This window comes from Macrobrachium nipponense, chromosome 43 (assembly GCF_015104395.2).
Source record: "Macrobrachium nipponense isolate FS-2020 chromosome 43, ASM1510439v2, whole genome shotgun sequence".
NCBI classification, from domain to species: domain Eukaryota; kingdom Metazoa; phylum Arthropoda; class Malacostraca; order Decapoda; family Palaemonidae; genus Macrobrachium; species Macrobrachium nipponense.
Genome location: NC_061104.1, coordinates 28166453 through 28189736, shown reverse-complemented (window position 1 = coordinate 28189736; position 23284 = coordinate 28166453). Strand labels below are relative to the sequence as shown.

Here is a 23284-nt window from a genome sequence, read left to right as displayed (position 1 = left end):
GCGAGTTACTCTTTAATCATCCGCCACTGCAAGATCTATCTTCTAATGGGGGACAGGGCAGATCCAGTCGAACGGATGAATATGATACTTCAAAATCCGGGAAGTGATAGAGAGAAAATCAAACTGAATAGACGAGTGAAGGGTGAAACAAGCCAACTTTCCCTTTTGATGGCCACCAAAGGTCTTATGTTTTTATGGCCATCAAAGACCGCTGCCTTTATGGCCACTATGACACTTTGCTTTGATGGTTTTCCAAAGGTTTGGTAGCTATAAGTATTTTTGTTCTTAGGGCTCACAAAAGACTTGGAGAATGGTGGGCATCGTGGAGCCTTCGTCTTAGTGGCCACTACTATAGGCGCATTTAGCGTCCACAAAAATCCTGTGTTTGGTGGCCATAAAAACCTTATCTAAAACGAAAAATGACCTTCGAGGTCAGAAAAACATTCAAGGATACCAAAACCTAAAGAATTGGTATGTCCCTTTCCTCCTCTTTTACCTTGCTCATACCAGGACTGTTTCTTCGACAAGATGGTCAACTGGTTTTATTCTATACCACTTAATCCAAGCCTACCGAGACGGTGGCATGTAGTAAAAACCTACAGAATAAAATGTATATTTCACGTGATCTTCAGAGATAAAAAAGGAATTAAAATCCTTTTATACACTACTACTACAACTATTAGGTAATAATAATAATAATAATAATAATAATAATAATAATAATAATAATAATAATGAACGATAGACGGAAATAACATCTCTCCCATATGTAGGAAGTGCAATACGAAAAATGAAACCATAAACCACATAGCAAGTGAATGCCCGGCACTTGCACAGAACCAGTACAAAAAGAGGCATGATTCAGTGGCAAAAGCCCTCCACTGGAGCCTGTGCAAGAAACATCAGCTACCTTGCAGTAATAAGTTGGACGAGCACCAACCTGAGGGAGTGATAGAAAACAATCAGGCAAAGATCCTCTGGGACTATGGTATCAGAACGGATAGGGTGATACGTGCAAATAGACCAGACGTGACGTTGATTGACAAAGTCAAGAAGAAAGTATCACTCATTGATGTCGCAATACCATGGGACACCAGAGTTGAAGAGAAAGAGAGGGAAAAAATGGATAAGTATCAAGATCTGAAAATAGAAATAAGAAGGATATGGGATATGCCAGTGGAAATCGTACCCATAATCATAGGAGCACTAGGCACGATCCCAAGATCCCTGAAAAGGAATCTAGAAAAACTAGAGGCTGAAGTAGCTCCAGGTCTCATGCAGAAGAGTGTGATTCTAGAAACGGCACACATAGTAAGAAAAGTGCATGGACACCTAAGGAGGCAGGATGCAACCCGGAACCCCACACTATAAATACCACCCAGTCGAATTGGAGGACTGTGATAGAGCAAAAAAAAAAAAAAAAAAAAAAAAAAAAAAAAAAAAACAAAAAAAAAAAAAAAAAAAAAAAAAAAAAAAAAAAAAAAAATAATAATAATAATAATAATAATAATAATGACTAAGGGCGCATTTTCTATTCCAAACTCCATCCTGATGTCCCAGATACAATCCTTACAGTCTGGATTAGGGTATCTATTTCCTTGATGCTCTTACCATACAGCTTGATGTCGTCCATGAACATCAGATGGTTGATTTTGTTGCCTCTTTTCTTGAGTTGGTACCCGGCATCCATCTTCTGTAGTACTTTTGTCATGGGAATCATGGCTACTACGAAGAGTAGTGGGGACAGTGAGTCGCCCTGGAAGATCCCTCTCCTGATATTGAACCTGTAAAAAAAAAAAAAAAAAAAAAAAAAAAAAAAAAAAACTAATAATAATAATAATAATAATAACAACTAATAATAATAAGAAGAAGAAGAAGAAGAAGAAGAAGAAAACTGAAATGAAAAACAATACGCAATAATCTAGTTGTCTGCCCACCTTTCATTACCAATGACAGGTGTATTACTGGTTTTCAACTCTCTCTCTCTCTCTCTCTCTCTCTCTCTCTCATCTCTCTCTCTCTCTCTCTCTCTCTCTCTCTCTCTCTCTATATATATATATATATATATATATATATATATATATATATATATATATATATATATATCGATCTATGTAAAAACACCTTCGCGTATCCACAGGCATTAGTGTACTAATATCAATGTAGACAAAATCCATAATAATATATAATAATTATATACATTGTGGATTTTTTCCACAGTTATATTAATACACTGACGCTTGTGGACACGCCAAGCAATAGTAATGAACTATAAGTAAATGGAAACAACGTTGCCGTAGTCACATCACAGCTATAGAACCACTTGGAATATGGGATAGCAAGAGATGGCAAAAACACCGGCGGTCATTTTTGCCCTAAGGAGGATTTCCCCGTTTCCCTGTCCACGCCCCACAGACCTTGCCCTTACCTGCTCCTATAAAAGGATCCTCAGCGGCCAACGGACTCAGACAGTCTCTGCCTCTCGCTGGATCACCATGAATGCTCTGGTAAACTTCGCTTTCTTTTCGTCTATGAGAATATTCTTCTTAATTTGTTGTGACTTAAGAAAGCATTAACTCAAAAAAGTTGTCACTTGTCGAGGTTTTTAAGATGCAAATTATGCTACGTCTAATTGTAACACTAATATATTCTTACAGCCTTTTGTTTTGTATTCATATGGAAAAATTCGAAGTGGAATTTAAGCTGAATTCATTGGAAACTGCAAAACATTTCAAGTAATTCGATTTGAATCTTTACCTAACATTTTAAATGAAATCCATATGATTTTAATATCAAAATATTTACAAATAATATATTTTTCCTCACAGACAGTTCTTTCTCTCGCGGCTGTAGCTGCATGTGGTAGTGCCCAGATCTTAGGACACCCAGGAATCTACGGCGCTTACCCAGGGCTCTACTCAGGCCTCCTCCCCCACGGCTATGCTGGAGTGCTCCCGGCTGCAGGAGCCTTCTCCGTGTCTCCTGCTCCCTTGGCCTACAGCAACGTGGCTCCTGTAGCTTACAGTGCCCTCCCCTACGCCCCCGTAGCTCCCATCCAGTCTCAGTACCATGCCCAGGACGAGCTCGGCCAATACTCCTTCGGGTATGCCGGCGGTCCTGCTGCCCGTTCTGAGACCCGCGATGCCTTCGGGATCGTCAGAGGATCCTACAACTACGTCGACTCCGACGGCAAGATTCAGACTCAGCACTACGTAGCTGATGCCCTCGGCTTCCGCGTCTCTGGCACCAATCTGCCCGTGCTCCGATGCTTGCACCGCCCCTCCTTGGCTGCTCTTCCAGGACCTGCCAAGAACCCGTCCAGATACCCCAGAGGTGGCTGTGCCGCCAAAAACGCCTTCCGATTGCTTTCGACGAAGCGCGCGCAGCTGCTGCCGCCCCCGATGCCCGCAAAATAGGCGGCTTCTCTGTTTGTTTGTTTGTTTCATCGTGTTTGTGCTGTCTCCTTTCCGTGGATAGGGCGACGTAGAGCACATGAATATCAGTTGGCTGATCGGTTTCTCCTTCCGAAGGACTTCATAAACTGGTGTTCTATTCTGTTGTTTGACTCGCCTCCACTTCGTGATATAATGTAAAGAGACATTCGGGCTGTGATCAGAGTTATGTTTTGACTGTTAAATCCTTTAAAAACAATAAAAACTAAAATTATTAAAATTTACTTTTTTATAACATCCATTACATTTCCATGACTATATAGAAATGCATTCACATGAATCCAACAAATTCATGAAAGGTTTAATGCCAACGTTTTTGAAGATATCAAAGATAATACCCTGATTGTTATACGAAATCTAGTAACAAACTATAACGAACATGCTGTTTTTTTATTTTTTTTTTTTATTTTTTTTTTACAAAATTTTAAGATTCAACGCAACAAATTCTATGGCTTATAATAAAAATCAGGTTTGTTAAGCAAAAAATCAATATTGGAAGCAATTCAGTTAAACTATAAAATTATCAGTTTCGATCTCTGTTCACAGTAATTTTGAGTCTTTAGCTGATACTGACTGGTCCAGTATATATACCCTTTTGGTCAACATTCTCTCGAGATATAATTCAGCACAAATAGGGCTCAACCTCAGAATTTAGATTGACAAACTGAGACTTTGGGGATGCGCATAGGTGATCTGTTTGACCTTCACCCATAAGGTCCCCAAAAAATCCTGTGACATGTCGTAAAGTTTATGGCCACGAAATGGCGGCCATTGCTAATTTTTTAAATTACGGAGGTTAAGAAATATGTAGATTAGTTAAGTGGATTTGCATAACCAACCAGTCTTTGAAGGTGTACTCATGATAGCAATGTCAGTAAGATCTCGAATGTCAATATGCCGCTCTGAAGTGGTAATAACAAACCCGCAAACAGCCACAACAGCATTGAAATACTGGTAGTTGCAGACACTGACTAAACCAACTTTCTGACAATTGATGGTTTTATTCCATGACTCGAGTGAGACTCCCAAATGTTTTGATGGAGCCCATGAGGACTTGCTCACTTGTCATAGTAATCCAGTCCCTGACCTGAGTTTGTCAGGTCTTTCAATTGTGAAATATTCTTGCGTTGTAAACTTTTGATATTCCTGTGGCTTCATGATTGTTTTCAGGTCAGACACCTGCTACGGATACACTTGAGCAGACCTCGCATTATTCAGGTGTCCTGCTGCTCGCAAGAAGGTTAAAATGACTTTTACATTGTACAGATGAAGATCAACGTGACCACAATGCGCTGCTCGTACAGAGTTTCACAATAGTAATTTATCGAAAATAATACAACCAAAGGTATTCAGTTCTTACACATGGTTCAGTATCTTTACGTTTCATTTCAACTTGATTCATGATACCCTCTGCTGTACTTGAATTTACTGTTATCCCCAGATAACAGTAGAGCCGCCGAATTAATAAAAGGATACGTTACCGTGACAGAATAACCCCGGCACTAATTGAGCTACATTGGCTCCCAGTAAAAGCAAGAATAGAATACAAAATAATTCTTACAGTCTTTAAAGTACTAAAATATGGTGAACCAATATATCTGAGAAATTGCTTAAGCTTCTTTAGACCTCAAATGAATATTGTGATCAGACATGAAAGTGAAGCATATAGGCTATTTGAACCTAGAACAAATTTTAAGTCAGGCGAGAGAGCATTTGAACACTGTGCAATAAGACTACACGACAAAATACTGCCTGAATGAAGATCATAAAGAAAAAAGCAAATTAAAGAAAAAAACACTAAAGACTACTATTCTGCTACGAGAGAGGGAATCACCACAGGAGGGCTGTACATAAAACCAAACAAAGTAAACAAAGTGAAAGTTGTGAAGAAAAGACACGTTGGCAAGTTTGTAAGTCTTTCTTTTAAGTCTCGATAATCAAAGATGATTCTAACAACAGTACTGACGATGCATGCTGAGTAAGATATTAGGGTCAAGACTCTTGGTATATGCATGTCTAGTGTTCATACGAGCAACATTCTTTGCATGCACTGTCTCCCATAGTTCTTCATAGTAACCACCAGCCATTATGGTCCCTGTGGTTCCTAAAAAGCCCTGTGGCTCCTTAAAAGGACATAATGAGATGAATGAGGGTAAGAAGAACCATTTCACGAGTTTTAGAGAAAAGTAGTTGGTCAACGGTAGCCATGATTGTAGACTGCCCATTCTTGTCACCTTCCTCAACAGTATTCAGGAGGCAATTGTAAACAGCAGAAGGGTTGGGAGGACCAAGATTGACAAATAGCACAGATAGGAATCAGCTTTTACAATATATCTTACTCTTAAATCCACTCTAACTTGGGCTTGGGAGACTTCAAAGCCGTGCCTACACTTCTATATGAAGTGTCAGGTCGATAGGGTATTTTGTTCTTTCAGGTTCTTGTAAAAAATATTTCTATGTCTTCAGCAGCCATAAGCGAATAGTTCCGCTTTATGGGTGGATGGTACACAGTTAATTTCCTAATTTCATAAGCTGCTAAAGAAAATAATTGAAGAGAAATATTAAAAAGTTATTCATACTTTTGAGTAATTCAGTTAATGAATAATTCCTTGCGTGTAAAATGAGTGTTTCATCAGGTTGAAGTTGTTTTTGCTTGAATAGTTTTTATTAGTTTTTATACGTTTCCTTTTATACGTTTCCTAGATAAGTCCAAAACTAATCTAAAGGAATTTTTTTGTTTCATTTCTTTCAATGACGAGGTTTAGTTGAATTGCTCAAAGTTACTGATTATACGTTAAGTTCACAACATTGTTTTTATGGTAATTCTGATTATTAAAGCTGCAATCTATTTTCATCTCATTGCAATGTCATAAACGTGTGATCTATGGATTTACCTGATAGTTTTCCCAGACAAGAAATGGGAATATTAACATCACGTGACAATAAAACTTAAACATCAAGGCACAGGATTTACACTGCTGCATTTAGTACTGAAAGAATTGACGTAAATAGCGTCTGTAAATACCATGATATAAAAAATATGCATATTTCATTTGCCAAATTAATTTTTTTACACTTTACATATAATGAATAAGAAAAATTACAAACCCCCTAATGGCCGCCGTTTTGTGACCTAACTCACAAAGATCTTTATAGGTTTTTTTAATTGTACTGCCCAAACATGTAATATATTAGTCAATAACAATTCAGCTAGGCTGTGATAGTTTGGCGTTTAGATGGAAAAGTAAACCGATGCTTGTGGATATGAAAAGCAATATAATATGTATAATATTAATAAATGAAAACAACGTTACCGAAGCCACAACATGAAAACTTTAGATCTTTGGATGATAATGTATAGATGCGATTAACTATGGTTTGCAGGTTTGGCAAAACTCCAACGGTCACCTCTGCAATGAGGAGGATTTCCCCGTTTCCCTGTCCACGCCCCACAGACCTTGCCCTTACCTGCTCCTATAAAAGGATCCTCAGCGGCCAACGGACTCAGACAGTCTCTGCCTCTCGCTGGATCACCATGAATGCTCTGGTAAACTTCGCTTTCTTTTTGTCTATGAAAATCTTCTTAATTTGCTGTGACTTAAGAAAGCATTAACTCAAAAAAGGTGTCACTTGTATGCTACGTCTAACTGTAATGCTAATATATTCTTACATCCTTTTGTTTTGAATTCATATGGAAAAATTCGAAATGGAATTTAAGCTGAATTCATTGGAAACTGCAAAACATTTCAAGTAATTCGATTTGAATTTTTACCTAATTTTCTAAATGAAATCCATATGATTTTAATATCAAAATATTTACAAATAATATATTTTTCCTCACAGACAGTTCTTTCTCTCGCGGCTGTAGCTGCATGTGGTAGTGCCCAGATCTTAGGACACCCAGGAATCTACGGCGCTTACCCAGGGCTCTACTCAGGCCTCCTCCCCCACGGCTATGCTGGAGTGCTCCCGGCTGCAGGAGCCTTCTCCGTGTCTCCTGCTCCCTTGGCCTACAGCAACGTGGCTCCTGTAGCTTACAGTGCCCTCCCCTACGCCCCCGTAGCTCCCATCCAGTCTCAGTACCATGCCCAGGACGAGCTCGGCCAATACTCCTTCGGGTATGCCGGCGGTCCTGCTGCCCGTTCTGAGACCCGCGATGCCTTCGGGATCGTCAGAGGATCCTACAACTACGTCGACTCCGACGGCAAGATTCAGACTCAGCACTACGTAGCTGATGCCCTCGGCTTCCGCGTCTCTGGCACCAATCTGCCCGTGGCTCCCGATGCCCCAGCAGCCGCTCCTCTGGCTCTTCCAGGACCTCTGCCAGAACCCGTCCAGGATACCCCAGAGGTGGCTGCCGCCAAAACTGCCTTCCGGATTGCTTACGACGAAGCCGCCGCTGCAGCTGCTGCCGCCCCCGATGCCCGCAAATAGGCGGTTTCTCTGTTTGTTTGTTTGTTTCATCGTGTTTGTGGCTGTCTCCTTTTCCGTGGATCGGGCGACGTAGAGCTCATGAATATCAGTTGGCTGATCGGTTCTCCTTCCGAAGGACTTCATAAACTGGTGTTATTCTGTGCTGACTCGCCTCCACTTCGTGTATATAATGTAGAGAGACATTCGGGCTGTGATCAGAGTTATGTATGACTGTTAAATCCTTTAAAATAAAAACAAAATATTATTAAAACACTTTTATATCATCTATAACATTTCCATGACTATATCAAAATGCATTCACATGAATCCAACAAATTCATGAAAGGTTTAATGCCAACGATTTTGAAGATACAAGAGATAATACCCGGATTATTCTACGATATCTAGTAACAAACTATGCTGAATATGCTGGTAGTCATTTTTTTAAACAAAATGTTAAGATTCAGTGCAACAAATTCTATGGGTTATAATAAAAAACAAGCTTTGTAAAGCAAAAAAATCAATATTGAAAGCAATCCAGTTATATTATTAAATTATCAGTTTCGATCTTTGTCTGCAGTAATTTTGAGTCTTTAGCTGATACTGACTGGTCCAGTGCAGATACCCTTTTGGTCAACATTTTCTCGAGATATAATTTAGCACAAATAGGGCTCAACCTCAGAATTTAGATTGACAAACTGAGACTTTTTGGGGGATGACACAGAGGTGATCTGTTTGATCTTCACCATAAAGAAAGTCCCTCAAAAATCTTGTGACATGTCCCAGAGCTTATGGCCACGAAATGGCGGCCATTGGGAGGAATTTTTAAATTACGGAGGTTAAGACAGATGTAGATTATTTAAGTGGATTTGCATAACCACCAAGTCTTTGAAGGTGTACTCATGTCCAGCAAATAATCATAAGATCCCGAATGTCAATAGCCGCATGGAAGTGGTAATAGCAAACCCGCAAACAGACACAACAGCATTGATAATACTGGTAGTTGCAGTCACTGACTAAACCAACTTTCTGACAATTGATGGTTTTATTTCATGACTCGAGTGAGACCTCCAGATGTTTTTGATGGAGCCCACGAGGACTTGCTCACTTGTCATAGTAATCCAGTCCGTGACTGAATTTGTCAGGTCGTTTCAATTGTGAAAATGGATCCTGCGTTGTAAACTTTCGATATTCCTGTGGCTTCATGATTGTTTTCAGTTCACACACTTGCTATGGATACATTTAGCAGACCTCGCATTATTCAGGTGTCCTGCTGCTCGCAAGAAGGTTAAAATGAGTTTTACATTGTACAGATGAAGATCCCAGTGACCACAATAGTAATGTATCTAAAATAATACAACCAAAGGTATTCAGTTCTTGCACATGGTTCAGTATCTTTAAGTTTCATTTCAACTTGATTCATGACGCCCTCTACTGCACTTGGATTTACTGTTATCCCCAGATAGCTAAGGAATTTGCAAGGAGTACAAATAGAGCCGATAGATTAACAAAAGGATACGTTACCGTGACAGAATCATTTCACGAGCTTTAGAGGAAATTGGTTGGTCAAAGGCTACCATGACTGTAGACTGTCTGCACTTTTCATCTTCTTCAGCAGCATTCGAGAGGCTATTTTGAATTGCAGAAGGGTTGGCTTGACCAAGACTGACAAATGGTACACGTAGGATAGCTTTCGCTGTATGTCCTATTCTTAAATCCACTCTAATTCGGGTTTGGGAGACTTCAAAGCCATGCATATACATCAATAAACTGTCAATTCGATGAGCTATATTTGCAATTTTAGTTTCTTGTACTACATGCCTTTCTGTGTCTTCAGCAGCTATATGTGAATATCCCTATTGCATGGGTGAGTGGTACATAGATATATTTTTTATGTCCAGAGAAATATTAAAAAGTTACTAATCTTTGTTGTAATATAGTTAATGCACAATTCCTTTTGTGTAAAATGAGTGTTTCATCTGGTTGAAGTTAAGTTTGCTTGTATATTTTTTATGCATTTGCCTGATTAGTCAAAAACTATTCTAAATGAATTTTTATTCAATTCTTCATATGACGAGGTTTTGTTGAACTGCATATAGTTACCGATTTTGTATACGGTCAGTTCAATATATTGTTTTATGGTAATTCCGATCATTAAAGCTGTAGTTTATTTTTCATCTGATTACAATGTCATAAACATGTGACTATGACAAACTTCACAAAGAAGATTTAAAAGTATGTGTTCAAATAACCTTTACCCATGATGTTTAATGGTATCTCTGAAGTAGATATCTTAAAACAATATAACTCTATACAGGTTTGACTTAAAGAGGTCAATTTGGTTTCAACTGAAACACAACATATTTCTGCATTTGATTAATTTCGCTAGAAATCTTTATTTACCTGTAATTTTCCCAGACCAGAAATGGGAATTTTAACATCAGTGCCAATAAAACTTGAAAATCAAGGCATAGAAATTTACACTGCTGCATTTAGTACTGAAAAATGTTGATGTAAATAGCGTCTGCAAGTACCATATAATAATAATTTGCATTTATCATTATTATTTTTTTTACTTTTTAAACGAAATAAATGAGAAACTTTAAAATCACCTACTGACCGCCATTTTGTGGCCTAACTCAAAAACCTTGATAGGTTTTTTTAATTTGACTGCACAAATATCTAATATATTGGTGAATAACAGCTTAGATGGAAAAGTAAACCAATGCTTGTGGATATGCTAAGAAATAATATATAATATTAATACACGAAAACAACGTTACCGAAGCCAAAACACGAAAAGTTTTAGATCTTTGTATGATAATGTATAGCTACGATATACTCTGGGTTTGTAAAAACTCTAATGGTCACCTCTGCCCTGAGGAGATTTCCCCGTTTCCCTGTCCGCGCCCCACAGACCTTGCCCTTACCTGCTCCTATAAGTAAAAGGATCCTCAGCGGCCAACGGACTCAGACAGTCTCTGCCTCTCGCCCTGGATCACCATGAATGCTCTGGTAAACTTCGCTTCTTTTCGTCTAAGAAAATCTTCTTCTTTATTTGGTGTGACATAAGAAAACATTAACTCTGAAGTGTAATTTGTAGAGGCTTTTAAGATGCAAATTATGCTATGTTTAATTGTAACACTAATATATTCTTACAGCCTTTTGTTTTGAATTCATCTGGAAAAATTCGAATGGAATTTGAGCTAAATTCATTGGAAACTGCAAAACATTTCAAGTAATTCGAGATGAATCTTTACCTATTTTAAATGAAATCCATATGATTTTAATATCAAAATATTTACAATAAATATATTTTTCCTCACAGACAGTTCTTTCTCTCGCGGCTGTAGCTGCATGTGGTAGTGCCCAGATCTTAGGACACCCCAGGAGGGATCTACGGCGCTTACCCAGGGCTCTTACCTCAGGCCTCCTCCCCCTCCCCCCACGGGCTATGCTGGAGTGCTCCCCCGGCTGCAGGAGCCTTCTCCGTGTCTCCTGCTCCCTTGGACCTACAGCAAAGTGGCTCCGTAGCTTACAGTGCCCTCCCCCCTACGCCCCCGTAGCTCCCATCCAGTCTCAGTACCATGCCCAGGACGAGCTCGGCCAATACTCCTTCGGGTATGCCGGCGTCCTGCTGCCCGTTCTGACCCGCGATGCCTTCGGGATCGTCAGAGGCTCCTACGACTACGTCGACTCCGACGGCAAGATTCAGATCCAGCACTACGTGGCTGATGCCCTCGGTTCGCGTCTCTGGCACCAATCTGCCCGTGGCTCTCCCTAGCCCAGCAGCCGCTCCTCTGGCTCTTCCAGGACCTCTGCCAGAACCCACCCGTCCAGGATACCCCAGAGGTGGCTGCCGCCAAAACTGCCTTCCGGATTGCTTACGACGAAGCCGCCACTGCAGCTGCTGCCGCCCCCGACGCCCGCAAATAGGCGGTTTCTCTGTTTGTTTGTTTTTTTGTTTTTTTGTTTCATCGTGTTTTGTGGCTGTCTCCTTTTCCGTGGATCGGGCGACGTAGAGCACATGAATATCAGTTGGTTGATTGGTCTCCTTCCGAAGGACCTCAATGAACCGGTGTAATTCTGTGTTGACTCGCCTCCACTTCGTGTATATAATGTAGAGAGACATTCGGGCTGTGATCAGAATTATGTGTGACTGTTAAATCCTTTAAAATAAAAACAAAACATCGTTAAAAGACTTTTATATCATTTTATACTTTTCCATGATTACGTATATAGAAAGGCATTCACATGAATCGAACAAAATCATGAAAGGTTCAATGCCAACGTTTTTGAAGATAACAAAAATAATACTCTATTATACGAAAACTGTTAACAAACCATACTGAACATACTGGTAGTTTCCCTAACAAATATTTCCGATTCGTGCTGCACATTCATAGATTTAAATTAACAGAGAGAGATGAGAGAAAAAAAAAAAAATAGGGTTCGTAAGAATACAAACCAATAGAGCCAAACAAACTTTTGCTTTTAATCAATACGCGATGAAGTACTTTCCAGATTCATAACTCGTACATACTCAAATAGTCTTATCAAGTCTCAGATTTTCGTTTACTGATATTATGAATGTTGAGCCGAAATTGAAGGGTTCAATGTAGATACTCTATTGGTCAATGTTCTCTCGGTGCGCAATTACAGTTCAGTTAGGCTGATCAGCCTAGAGTTTGGATTGGTAGGCGAGGGGAGACCGTGGAAGGAAGCAGAATGAGGGATGAAAACTGAAGTGTAAAAGGAAAATTATTTGGGGAAGAGACAACTGCATCTTCTAAATTCTTCTCTAAAAATTTGTATTCGAATATCTCCTTTTCCTTTCTCTGACTTCTAAAGTTATGGAATCTTTGGGATTGTTTCTACGTGTAGTCAAGGATTTAAAACACTCGAAAACCTGTCAGGAAACTGTGTCAATCAAATACCTCACAAAATCATCAGCCTCCTGTTTCCTGCGTTCTGTCCCAGACTAGAATTCACCCATCAACCAGCCCCCTACCCCCCGCCCCCGTGTGTATGAGTGTGGGTGTGTGATTTCTTTACGGCTCCCGTAACAACCCCTCTTCTAAGATCTCGGTCTCACGTCCTGATGAGGTCATCCTATCTTTCAATCTTTACATATCTTGCCTTTTATTTGCTAATTTCTTCATTTCTCGAAGAGAGGGGGGAGGGGAGGGACGAAGCATCATCTCTGATGCTGTTAGGGTCTGCATATAGTAAAAAGTTTTGAAGTATGTTGTTATTACAAAAACTAAAACATAATTTTCTAAGCGCTTAGCAGTCGTATGATATGTTTTATTTATTTTATTTTCTACCGATATGAGGTAACAAAACCAAAGTTCTCATCTCATTCTATGTCGAATAAAAAAAACTAAGAAAAGCTAATTTATGTGAAAGAACAATTATGAATAAAGCAAAGTGGAATTAAAACAAAACATAAAGGACGAAGGGTTATGAAAGTTTGAATGGTAGAAGTACGAGACCAGAAATTACGCGGTGGGGGTGTGGGGGGGGGGGGGGGGGGGGGGGGGGTTTGGTTGGCACGTCATGAGACTGAGTAAGCATAAACTAATAGAAGGTAAAAGCTGTTAGACAGGAAGGCCCTTGACTCTAGAAACCGTACAAACAATCAGTACCGATGATGCTTCCTGCAGGTATACGAAATTACTTTGAAAATTCGTAAATCATCTTCAACAAAACATTACATGTGTCATACCCCGGTTACAAGATCAAGGAAAGTACGTTTTTTTGACTTAAGTATACCCGTACGTATAATTGGTGAGAGAACGAAAGGGATACCAAACAAAGAGTGAAGTGGAAGAAGTCTCAGTGACCAGAATCTATGATGGAAAACAGTCCAGCGTGGCTTATAGACTAAATTTAGAGACTTAATCAAGTCTCAGCTTCAGTGCTGTGAAATGATACAAAAACCATTTCGTAATTTCCATCCTCATTCGACAAATATGTGAAAGAACTTCGAATGATGGAGTTTTAAAAACCTCGTCAATCTGTACCTAACCTAGCCAAAACTATTAATCAATTCCTCTGTTCCTTTATTCAATTCAATATCAATTAACTGCAACTACGGAAGGTACTTCAGAACACGTTTCCCTCACTAAATATTTAATTATTTATATCTAACTATCATGGATTTATTGTTCTGTCATAAAGATAAGATTCCTGCTTTGAAGAGATCTTTGGTGGTCTATTGTTCCAACTGATAGAAATGAAAAACTAGGAAATATGTAGGAGCCACCAAAAGACTCCTTAGTAAAGACTGAGTCTCATCTTAGAGTTATTCATCGTTGCAAGAAGCGTCAAATTTCATTTTCATGTATGAATTTTAATATTGTTGTCCAGGGACCCAGTGACTATTTCTCTCTCTCTCTCTCTCTCTCTCGTCTCTCGCTCTCTCTCCATTCTGGAATCATTAAATATTAAGCAGTTTGCCCTCCCCCCCTCCCCCCCGCCATTAAAAAGTCAGGATCACTTCTACACTTTGTTTGGTATATTGCATAAGAAGACGGGTCCCCCCTTTACCATAAATGAGGGCGGGCGTCACTCAGTTGGTTTTTTTATTTATTTATCTTCTTTTTATTTTTTTTTTGGGGGGGGGGTCTTCAGAGTTAGGCATTAGTCTTTCTACTTTTAAAGTTTTCCTTTCATTTTATTGTATTATGTTACTGATTTCATGGTTTTTAAAAATATTTTTAACTATTGTATCAATTTACCATACATTGCTTTTTACTTAGTCTGTTTTTAATTTGTATATTTTGTACATCAGCAGTGAAGATGAGAATTGATAATGCATGGAAAATTTGGCCAATAAGCTGTAAATGCTGCGTTGGCTTTTTTTTCTATAATATCTGGCGTTCCAGATGCCCAATTTCCATATAATATATATATATATATATATATATATATATATATATATATATATATATATTTGTGTGTGTGTGTGTATGTATATATATATATATATATATATATATATATATATATATATATATATATATATATATATAATATGTTTGTGTGTGTGTGTGTCTGTGCGCTTCTATGTGAGAATGTATAGAATTTTTAAAAAAACAAAAGATGGTTATACGTCGTAAGAATGTTTAAAAAAATCCATGCACTCCGAAATGAGCTCACAATATTTATATAATCTGTTAGATCGTGCAGACACAGTTACCCACTTCCAAGGTAAAGAAATTTTAAAGACGTTTTTGGGTCATATTTTGTATTTATGACGGAAAAAGCAATTCATCAGGATCACAAAGGTCACGAAAAGCTCTCTACATTTTTGGACACGATTAGAAAAAGCGCGCCAACGCTTCAACGACGAGTTTAACAAAACGCTTTGAAAGAAGAAACTTCTTATAACTCGTCGAAGAAAGGCTCTGCGCCACTTAGTATGTACAAACGCCTTCTTCACCAAGCCACTGCTGGCTGGCTTTCCCAGCTCCTTTAGGCTGTGCATCTTTCCCTTAATGAACGCGGTAAGAAATTGCGTGTTTTGGACTGTTCTCTACTCGGAGGAGTGTTGTGCCACTTGGAGTGGCTGCTCCTGATACAGTATGGGCAGCAACAGACGGCACATGCACATGCGCGGGAGGGGCATAAGCATGGGCATGGCATATGGGATACGGTAGGTATTAGTAGCATGGGTATATGGAGTAAGAGCATGGTGAGCGCCATAGACGGTTGGGTAGCCGTAGGACAAGGGAGCAGAGAATCCATAGGAGAAACGACGTGGAGAGTACACACCCAGAGCGTGGGCTGCCAAAACAGAGCGCTTCTTGCGTTCTGGAGCAGCTGCGGCGGCGGCAGCAGCTGCCTCGTTATAAGCTGCCTCATGAGCTGCCTTTGCAGCGGCGACTTCTGGGGTATCTTGTACAGGTTCAGGAAGCACAGCAGGAACAGCCAAAGGAGCAGCTACTGGGGCATCAGGGCCCACGGGCAGGTTAGTGCCAGACACGCGGAAACCAAGGGCATCGGCAACATAATGCTGGGTCTGGACCTTCCCCTCAGAGTCGATGTAGTTGTACGATCCCCTGACGACCCCAAATGCATCGCGGGTCTCGGAGCGGGCGGAAGGACCTCCGGCATACCCGAAGGTGTACTGGCCGAGCTCGTCCTGGGCATGGTACTGGGACTGAACAGGTGCGTAAGGAGCGGTACTGTATGTCACAGGGGCTGCATGGCTATAGGTTAAAGGTGCATGAGAAACAGGTACAGACGCAGGGTAAACGCCTGTATACCCATACCCATGGGGCACAAGACCATGGTATGTGTTTGGATGTGCACTGTAGGCTTGGCTGTATCCTAGATGGGCACTAGCGAAGGCAGCTGTGGCTGCGATTGTAAGCAAAGTCTGAAAAAAGATAATATAGCTAAGGTGAAACATGAAACTCGTCGGTTCCTTATCTTGAAAAGCTTTATAATACACTGATCATGGAGTCTTCACAACAGCCAGCAGGGCCGAACTCATCTCAAACACCCGTTATGATCTTACCAGAGCATTCATGGTGATCCAGCGAGAGAGGAAGCCGTGTCTGCGTCTGACGGCAATTGGGAAGCCTTATATACATGTTCCCGGACAACAAGGACTAATGGGCGTTGGGCGTGGGCGTTGAAGGAGGGAAATTCTCCAGAGTCCTCCTTACTTGTTGGGCTGGAGGAAACATTTCCAAGCTGCGGTTTCCTTTTGACTTCTGACATTTTGCGTCCGCCTTTACAAAACGGGAGTCAGCAGTGACCAGTCTTCGTGTCGATGAGGAGCGATGATGGAACTATGAGGAAGAATATGGAAAGTTGGGGAAATAAGGAGAGGATTAGCATTATGAATATAAGAGAGTGGGGAAATATGCATGGTATATAAAGCATACGAAATACCTTTAAAAAGACAATTAATAAGCACATAATGAGGGAAAGAGGCATGGGAGTTTGAATTTAAAAAATAATAAGTAACAAGCAGGGGATATAAGGATGGTAAGTACGATCACGGTAATTATTCAAAAGAATGAAACTTGTGGAAATAACATTCCAAACGAATGATACAGTTCTTTCATATTTAATTTTACAAGTCAATGGTAATACAATTTGTAATTCAATAGTGAATACAGTCACTCAAGCATTCAAAGTTGAACGTGAAAATTATCAAACATTCCTAGAAGCCTGTCAGATGTCAAAGAATACATGGATCAAAGATGTTCTGTATATATAAAAAATATTCATGCAACTTGATATTCTTGAAAGATTTAAACTAAGGTTTTCCGTCTAGACTTCTTCGCTATTTTCTACCAAGAAAATGAAACTACTCTTAGTTGACATTCACTCTTAGTACCCAAATTCAAGAAATGTATGCTGAAGTAAAAAGATTGCATTCTATGAATGTATAAATGGACAATATAGATGTAACGAAAAACAAAAAAAAACCCCAAAAAAATCATGAGAACTGCGAAGACTAGTCAGTTTACGCTTAACGACAAAGAGCTCAAGGCCTCTCGTCACATATTGATTTCGGAAGCTAAAACTGATCATATATATGGGCGAGGTCCGATGGAGGCTTTGCGAAAATATGGAGTTTATGTCTCCAAGCTGTATATCGCCTTTATGATGACATCCGGAACTCGGGCAGTGGTTCAAATCAAAGGACCTTGGTTCAAATTACTGCTACAAAGCTATCTTCTCTGGTCGTTAATCGGATGGTCACGGTAGGTAGATGGAGCAGTGCGTACCGTACAAGAAGTTGTTCATTCAGAGCCCAAACATCCTAGCAACAACTTAGCCTGAGGTTTTTTTTTTATGAAATGAATTATCTCTTTGTTACTCTACTAAAATTCATGACCTTCACATGTTTTTATACTTAGCTTTTTTGTGACTGTCCATATTTCGTCCCACATCGTTTACCAAGTATTCAAGAAAAAATCCCTAAAATGAATTTTGTCAGTCCAACACTATCAGCCTATCCAAATGTGAAGTTTCCATGGAGTTACAATCTATTAGGTAAGATCTAAAATACTGATTAGGAAACGACCCTTATGTCCAGTAACAAACATCTGTCCAATCCTCAGTGGTCTACTTAACTATTTCCCCATGATAATAAAAATAGTCCACCACACACCCCTCAGAAGGAGGTGACGCCAAAAAGGCAGAGCCATCCGGTTTCTCAGGAAGATTTTAGGATTAATTTGAAAACAGAATCTAGGCAAAAGGCCAAGCATTGGGACCTATGAGGTTATTGAGCGCTGAAACGGAAATTGACAGTAAAAGGTTTGAAAGGTAGCAGGAGTAAAACCTTGCAGTTCGACTATGAATAAATTGTTAGGAGTAGGTGGAAAGTTAGATGGAAGAAAGAGGATATGAAAAGAGGCACAGTTAAAGAAACGAAGGGGCCGAAGGCACGCTTCAAAGAACCTCCAGTAATACCTACAGTACACCGCACAAGGAGAACGCAAGACTTAAGGGATGAGACTGTTAGTCTAACACCCTTTCTTTTTGACCCCCAGTAACATAGAGACATGTAGTAAACTACGATACGATAATCTATCATTAAAAGTAAAGGAACAGATTTAAATGACTGGCAAATGACAAGATCAGATTAATGTCAATACCAGTAATATTAAAAATCATGAAAGAGTTACAAAGAAAAAAAAATACAGCTTTTTGTTTTAAATAAATATGGCATCAATGGCCTTTACTTTTAGAACACCAGTATTTAAGAACCAATCAAATAGTGAATTAATTCATGGAAATTTACTTACGTACACGATGCAAAAACAAAAAAATATTTACAAAAAGAGAAAATTGGTAGCAGGAATATTGGAGGACAAAATTTTGTTGAAAGGTGTTAGTTATATATGACTCTCTCTCTCTCTCCCTCTCTCTCTCTCTCAGCCAAAATTTAGGGCATAAAAGTAATTTATCTTTCTATCTCTCAGCCTATGACCTAAATACGATATCTTGATGACATGGTTCACTTGTGAGCGACAAAAATGTGGTTACATTAATCTCTTCTTTTTCGCGCGCCTACTTCAGGTCGTTGAACTTATGTCATATTAATCTCTCTCTCTCTCTCTCTCTCTCACACACACACACACACACACATTCCAAGAATAAAATAATCCTAAAAAATATCCAGCACCAGAGAAATTACAATGGAAAATTAGAATGATGTGCCTAAACTCATAAACTCTTGGTTATATTCAATACGATGTTAAGAAAAATTAAAAATGAGATTCAATACATGATTCTTAGTTTACATTGTCTTTAAGCGGACTGGATTTTTTTTCTTGAAGATTGTTTCGCTAAGACGATAACCTAAGACTTCTCCGTCTGTCTGTCTGGCTTCATCTCTCTCTCTCTCTCCTCTCTCTCTCTCTCTCTCTCTCTCTCTCTCCTCTCTATTCGGAATCTGTTTCTTTCTGACTTGTTCCGTTATCCCACTTACATTAACCACCAGGACTTACCGTTTGGATTTCGTACAAATGATGGGTGATTTCAAATGACCTACGCTACTAGAACGCCAAACTGGCTACATTTAAAAGAGCCAGCATTTTTTGGAAATTCTGATGGCGTACTTCAACTTTTCTAGCTTTCTGTTCATGAAAACTATTGAGATGGTTATTTGTCTGCCCGTCCGCCCTCAGATCTGAAAAATTATTTAGGTAAGAAGTCTACAAATTGGTATGTTGATCATCCACCCTTCAATCAACAAACATACCAAATTGCAGCCCTCTAGCCTTAATAGTTTTTCTTTTTTATTTAAGGTTAAAATTAGCCATGATCGTGAGTGGCTGAAAGTTTCATGGTCCGCGGCTGAGTTTCATGGGCCGTGGATGAGAGTTTTATACATCATTATACGCTGTACAGAAAACTTGATTGCGCCGAAGAAACCTGGCGCATTTTTTTACTTGTCTATCGTTGTACCCAGAGTCGGCCACAGTTTCCTAGGGGTAAAAATGAACATCGCAGGGGGTGTCAACATCTCCCGCTGAAAATTAACAATTAATTCTGCTGTATAGAACGTCAGCTCAGCCTGTTTAAGATAAATAATGTTGAGCATGGGAATGGTCCCACGTCCTTGAAAGCCGCACTACTCACCACAACCTGCCCCCCTCGTCTCTACATTATATACATAAAATGGAAAGCTGTCAACAGCCACACCTGGTTGTAGGTTTAGCGACGTCATCTTTGACGTTCTTAAACCTCAAGAGACAGTTAAGCCCATATTAGAGGCTTCCTTTAGTCCACCCGGTAAGAAACAGCATGCCCTGGGTTGTTCACCACACTCAGAAGGGTAGCGTCCCTAGTGGTAGTAAGTGCATGAGGGTATGCAGAGTAGAATGGGCTCCATAAGAATGGTAAGTTCCATAAGCTGGGTAGCCATAAGACAAGGGAGCAGAGAATCCATAGGAGAAACGACGTGAGGGGTACACACCCAGAGCGTGGGCTGCCAAAACAGAGCGCTTCTTGCGATCAGAAGCAGCTACAGCAGCGGCAGCTGCCTCGTGTAGGCTGCCTCATGAGCAGCCTTTGCAGCGGCGACTTCTGGGGTATCCTGCACAGGTTCAAGAAGCACGACAGGGACAGTCAAAGGCGCAGCTACTGGGGGCATCAGGGCTCACAGTCAGGTTAGTGGCAGACACACGGAACCAAGGGCATCTGCTACGTAGTGCAGGGTCTGCTTCCTTCAGAGTCAATGTAATTGTATGATCCCCTGACGACCCCAAATGCATCACGGGTCTCAGAGCTGAATTGTCATTTGCTGAATTATCGGTGCGGAATTGTCGACGCTGAATTGTCCTGAGCGGAATTGTCGGCCCACGAAGCATTCAGAGCTAAGGAACCCTTCTAGTGCCCACCAAGTCTACACGGCCACTGAAGCTATCCTCGCACAACAGCGAAAGACAAGCAAAATAAAACAAAGTGGAAGGAAAACATACATAAATTACGAAGGGTTATGAAACTTTGAGTGGTAGAAGTACAAGACCAGAATGTTTTGGAACGTCATAAGACTGTGTGCATAAACTAACATACGTGTAAAAATGTGTTATTGTTATAATACAATTAAGTTTGTTCATACTTACCTGCAGATATATATATAGCTGTATTCTCCGAAGTCCGACAGAATTTCAAACTCGCGGCACACGCAGTGGGCGGCCAGGTGGTAGTACCATTCCCGCCGCTGGGAGGCGGATATCAGGAACCATTCCATTTTCTATTCATATTTTTATCAGTGCCACTGTCTCCTGAGGGGAGTGGGTGGGCACTTAATTATATATATCTGCCAGGTAGTATGAACAAACTTAATTGTATTATAACAATACATTTTTGTTCATGAAACTTACTTGGCAGATATATTATAGCTGAATCCACCTTCGGATGGTGGGGAAGAGACAGAATGGATTTGTAGGAAACTTAAATTAAGTAGATGATATACACCTTGGTTCCTCACCTGTTAGCAAAGTAGACTCTGTGATTGACTGTCACTTCAGCCTGCTTGTGCGTTAATCAGAGTTGCCAGCCAGGTGGAGACCTGTAGTGCTGGTGCGCTCTGGATGCTCTGTCAACGGGGACGTGACCTCAATGTGACAAGAGCATAGAGCCATACAAATGAGGGCAACGCAAGCAACTGACCACCACCTGACCAACTATCCAAGACCCCCTGAACACTAGGCTAGAGATGGGAGGTCTTCACCAAAAACCTCACCACAACCAAAAAACCAACAACAATAAAAACTAACCTAAACCTAACTAAGGGATATGGGAGAGAGCTTACCTTCAGCCCCCAAGCCCCCAAGACTGTGTCTGCAGAGAAAAAACGTATGGCCCAAGAGAACAACAGTCCTCGTATAACGTTCTCACATCTCTCAAGTAGTGTGAGGCGAATACTGAATTGCTCCTCCAAAGGCTGGCGTCAAGGATGTCCTTGATCGACATTGTTCCTTTGGAAGGCAAGCGAGGGTTGCGACAGCTCTGACCTCGTGAGCTTTCACTCGCAAGAGGCTCAAATCGATCTGTGTGGAAGACGAATGAGCCTCTTAATGACGTCCCTCAGAAGAACGCCAATGCGTTCTTGGATAATGGTATATCGGGTCGTTTAACCGAATACCAGAGATTATCTGAGGACCTCGTACTTCTTTAGTCTTGTAGACATAAAAACTTTAGAGCCCTGACAGGGCACAGGACTCTCTCAGGTTCTTGGCCCACAAGGCTTGTCATACCCTTGATTTCAAAGCTCCTTGGCCAAGGGTTCGACCGTTTTCATTCTTTGCTAAGAAAGTGGACTCAAAGAGCAGACAGCATTGTCCCCTTTGAAGCCCACTCTCTTACAAATGGCCTGAATTTCGCTAACTCTCTTCGCCGTCGCCAGAGCAGTTAGGAAAAGAGCCTTCTTCGTCAAGTTCCTAAGAGACGCTTCATGTAGAGGTTGCGAAAGGACTCGACATTAACAGTCTAAGGACTAATCCAAGTTCCAAGAAGGAGGCCTCGCCTGAGGTATCTTGGATGTCTCAAATGATCTCAGGAGATCGTGAAGATCCCTGTTATCAGACAGGTCTAGTCCTCTGTGACGGAAGACTGCCGACAGCATACTCTTATATCCCTTGATGGTCGGACAGCCAGCTTCTGTACATTCCTTAAAAATAGCAGGAAATCGGCTATCGGCTCACAGAGGTAGTGGAAGAGGAAATTCCCTCCTTTCTACACCATGCCCTTGAAGGAAGCCACTTCGACTGGTTAAACAGCTCTCGAGGACTTCTCCTAGCATTGGCGATCGCCTTTGCAGCTGCTTTAGAAAAACCTCTCGCTCTGGCCAGCTTTTCGATAGTCTGAACGCAGTCAGACCCAGAGCGGAGAGGTTTCGGTGATATCTTGCGAAGTGGGGCTGTCTGAGTAGATCTTTTCCTCCAGGGCAACGTCCATCGGAAAGTCTATGATGAATGACATTACCTCTGTGAACCATTCCTTCGCGGGCCACATCGGGGCGATCAGGGTCAACCTCGTCCCCTCCGATGCCGCGAACTTCCTTACTACTTCCCCCATGATCTTGAATGGCGGGAAGGCATACAAGTCTAGGTTCGTCCAGTACCCAGAGCAGAGCGTCTATCGCGACTGCTCCCGGATCCAGCACAGGGGAGCAATAAAGAGGCAACCTCTTTGTTCTCGACGTCGCAAATAGGTCGACTAAACGGACACCCCCACAGCTCCAGAGCTCTCGACAGACTCCTGGTGCAACGGTCCATTCCGTCGGCAGGATCTTGATCTTGTCGGCTGAGAAGGTCTGCCTCTGACGTTCTGGACTCCTGCGATAAATCTCGTCAGGATCCTATCCGTCTCGCATCTGCCCACAGCCAAGAATCTCCTCGCTAAATAAAAAAGAGGAGGACGGGAGTGTGTACCTC

The 23284-nt window shown here is 40.8% G+C and overlaps 2 protein-coding genes and 2 pseudogenes across 2 annotated transcripts; 3 read left to right on the top strand and 1 right to left on the bottom strand.

Moving 5' to 3' along the window:
* Window positions 1–2471: 2471 nt before the first annotated feature.
* On the top strand, window positions 2472–3487 carry LOC135213851 (cuticle protein 6-like; annotated as a pseudogene).
* Window positions 3488–6963: 3476 nt separating this feature from the next.
* On the top strand, window positions 6964–8136 carry LOC135213610 (cuticle protein 6-like). Its single transcript, XM_064247635.1, has 2 exons — window positions 6964–6999; window positions 7296–8136. The coding sequence occupies exons 1-2, from the start codon at window positions 6988–6990 to the stop codon at window positions 7884–7886; spliced, it is 603 nt and encodes a 200-aa protein (XP_064103705.1). The 5' UTR covers window positions 6964–6987; the 3' UTR covers window positions 7887–8136.
* Window positions 8137–10868: 2732 nt separating this feature from the next.
* On the top strand, window positions 10869–11801 carry LOC135213931 (cuticle protein 6-like; annotated as a pseudogene).
* Window positions 11802–15094: 3293 nt separating this feature from the next.
* LOC135213850 (cuticle protein 19.8-like) lies at window positions 15095–16404 on the bottom strand. Its single transcript, XM_064247953.1, has 2 exons — window positions 16393–16404; window positions 15095–16251 (listed from the first exon to the last, which is right to left on the bottom strand). The coding sequence occupies exons 1-2, from the start codon at window positions 16402–16404 to the stop codon at window positions 15406–15408; spliced, it is 858 nt and encodes a 285-aa protein (XP_064104023.1). The 3' UTR covers window positions 15095–15405.
* Between the last annotated feature and the right edge of the window lie 6880 nt (window positions 16405–23284).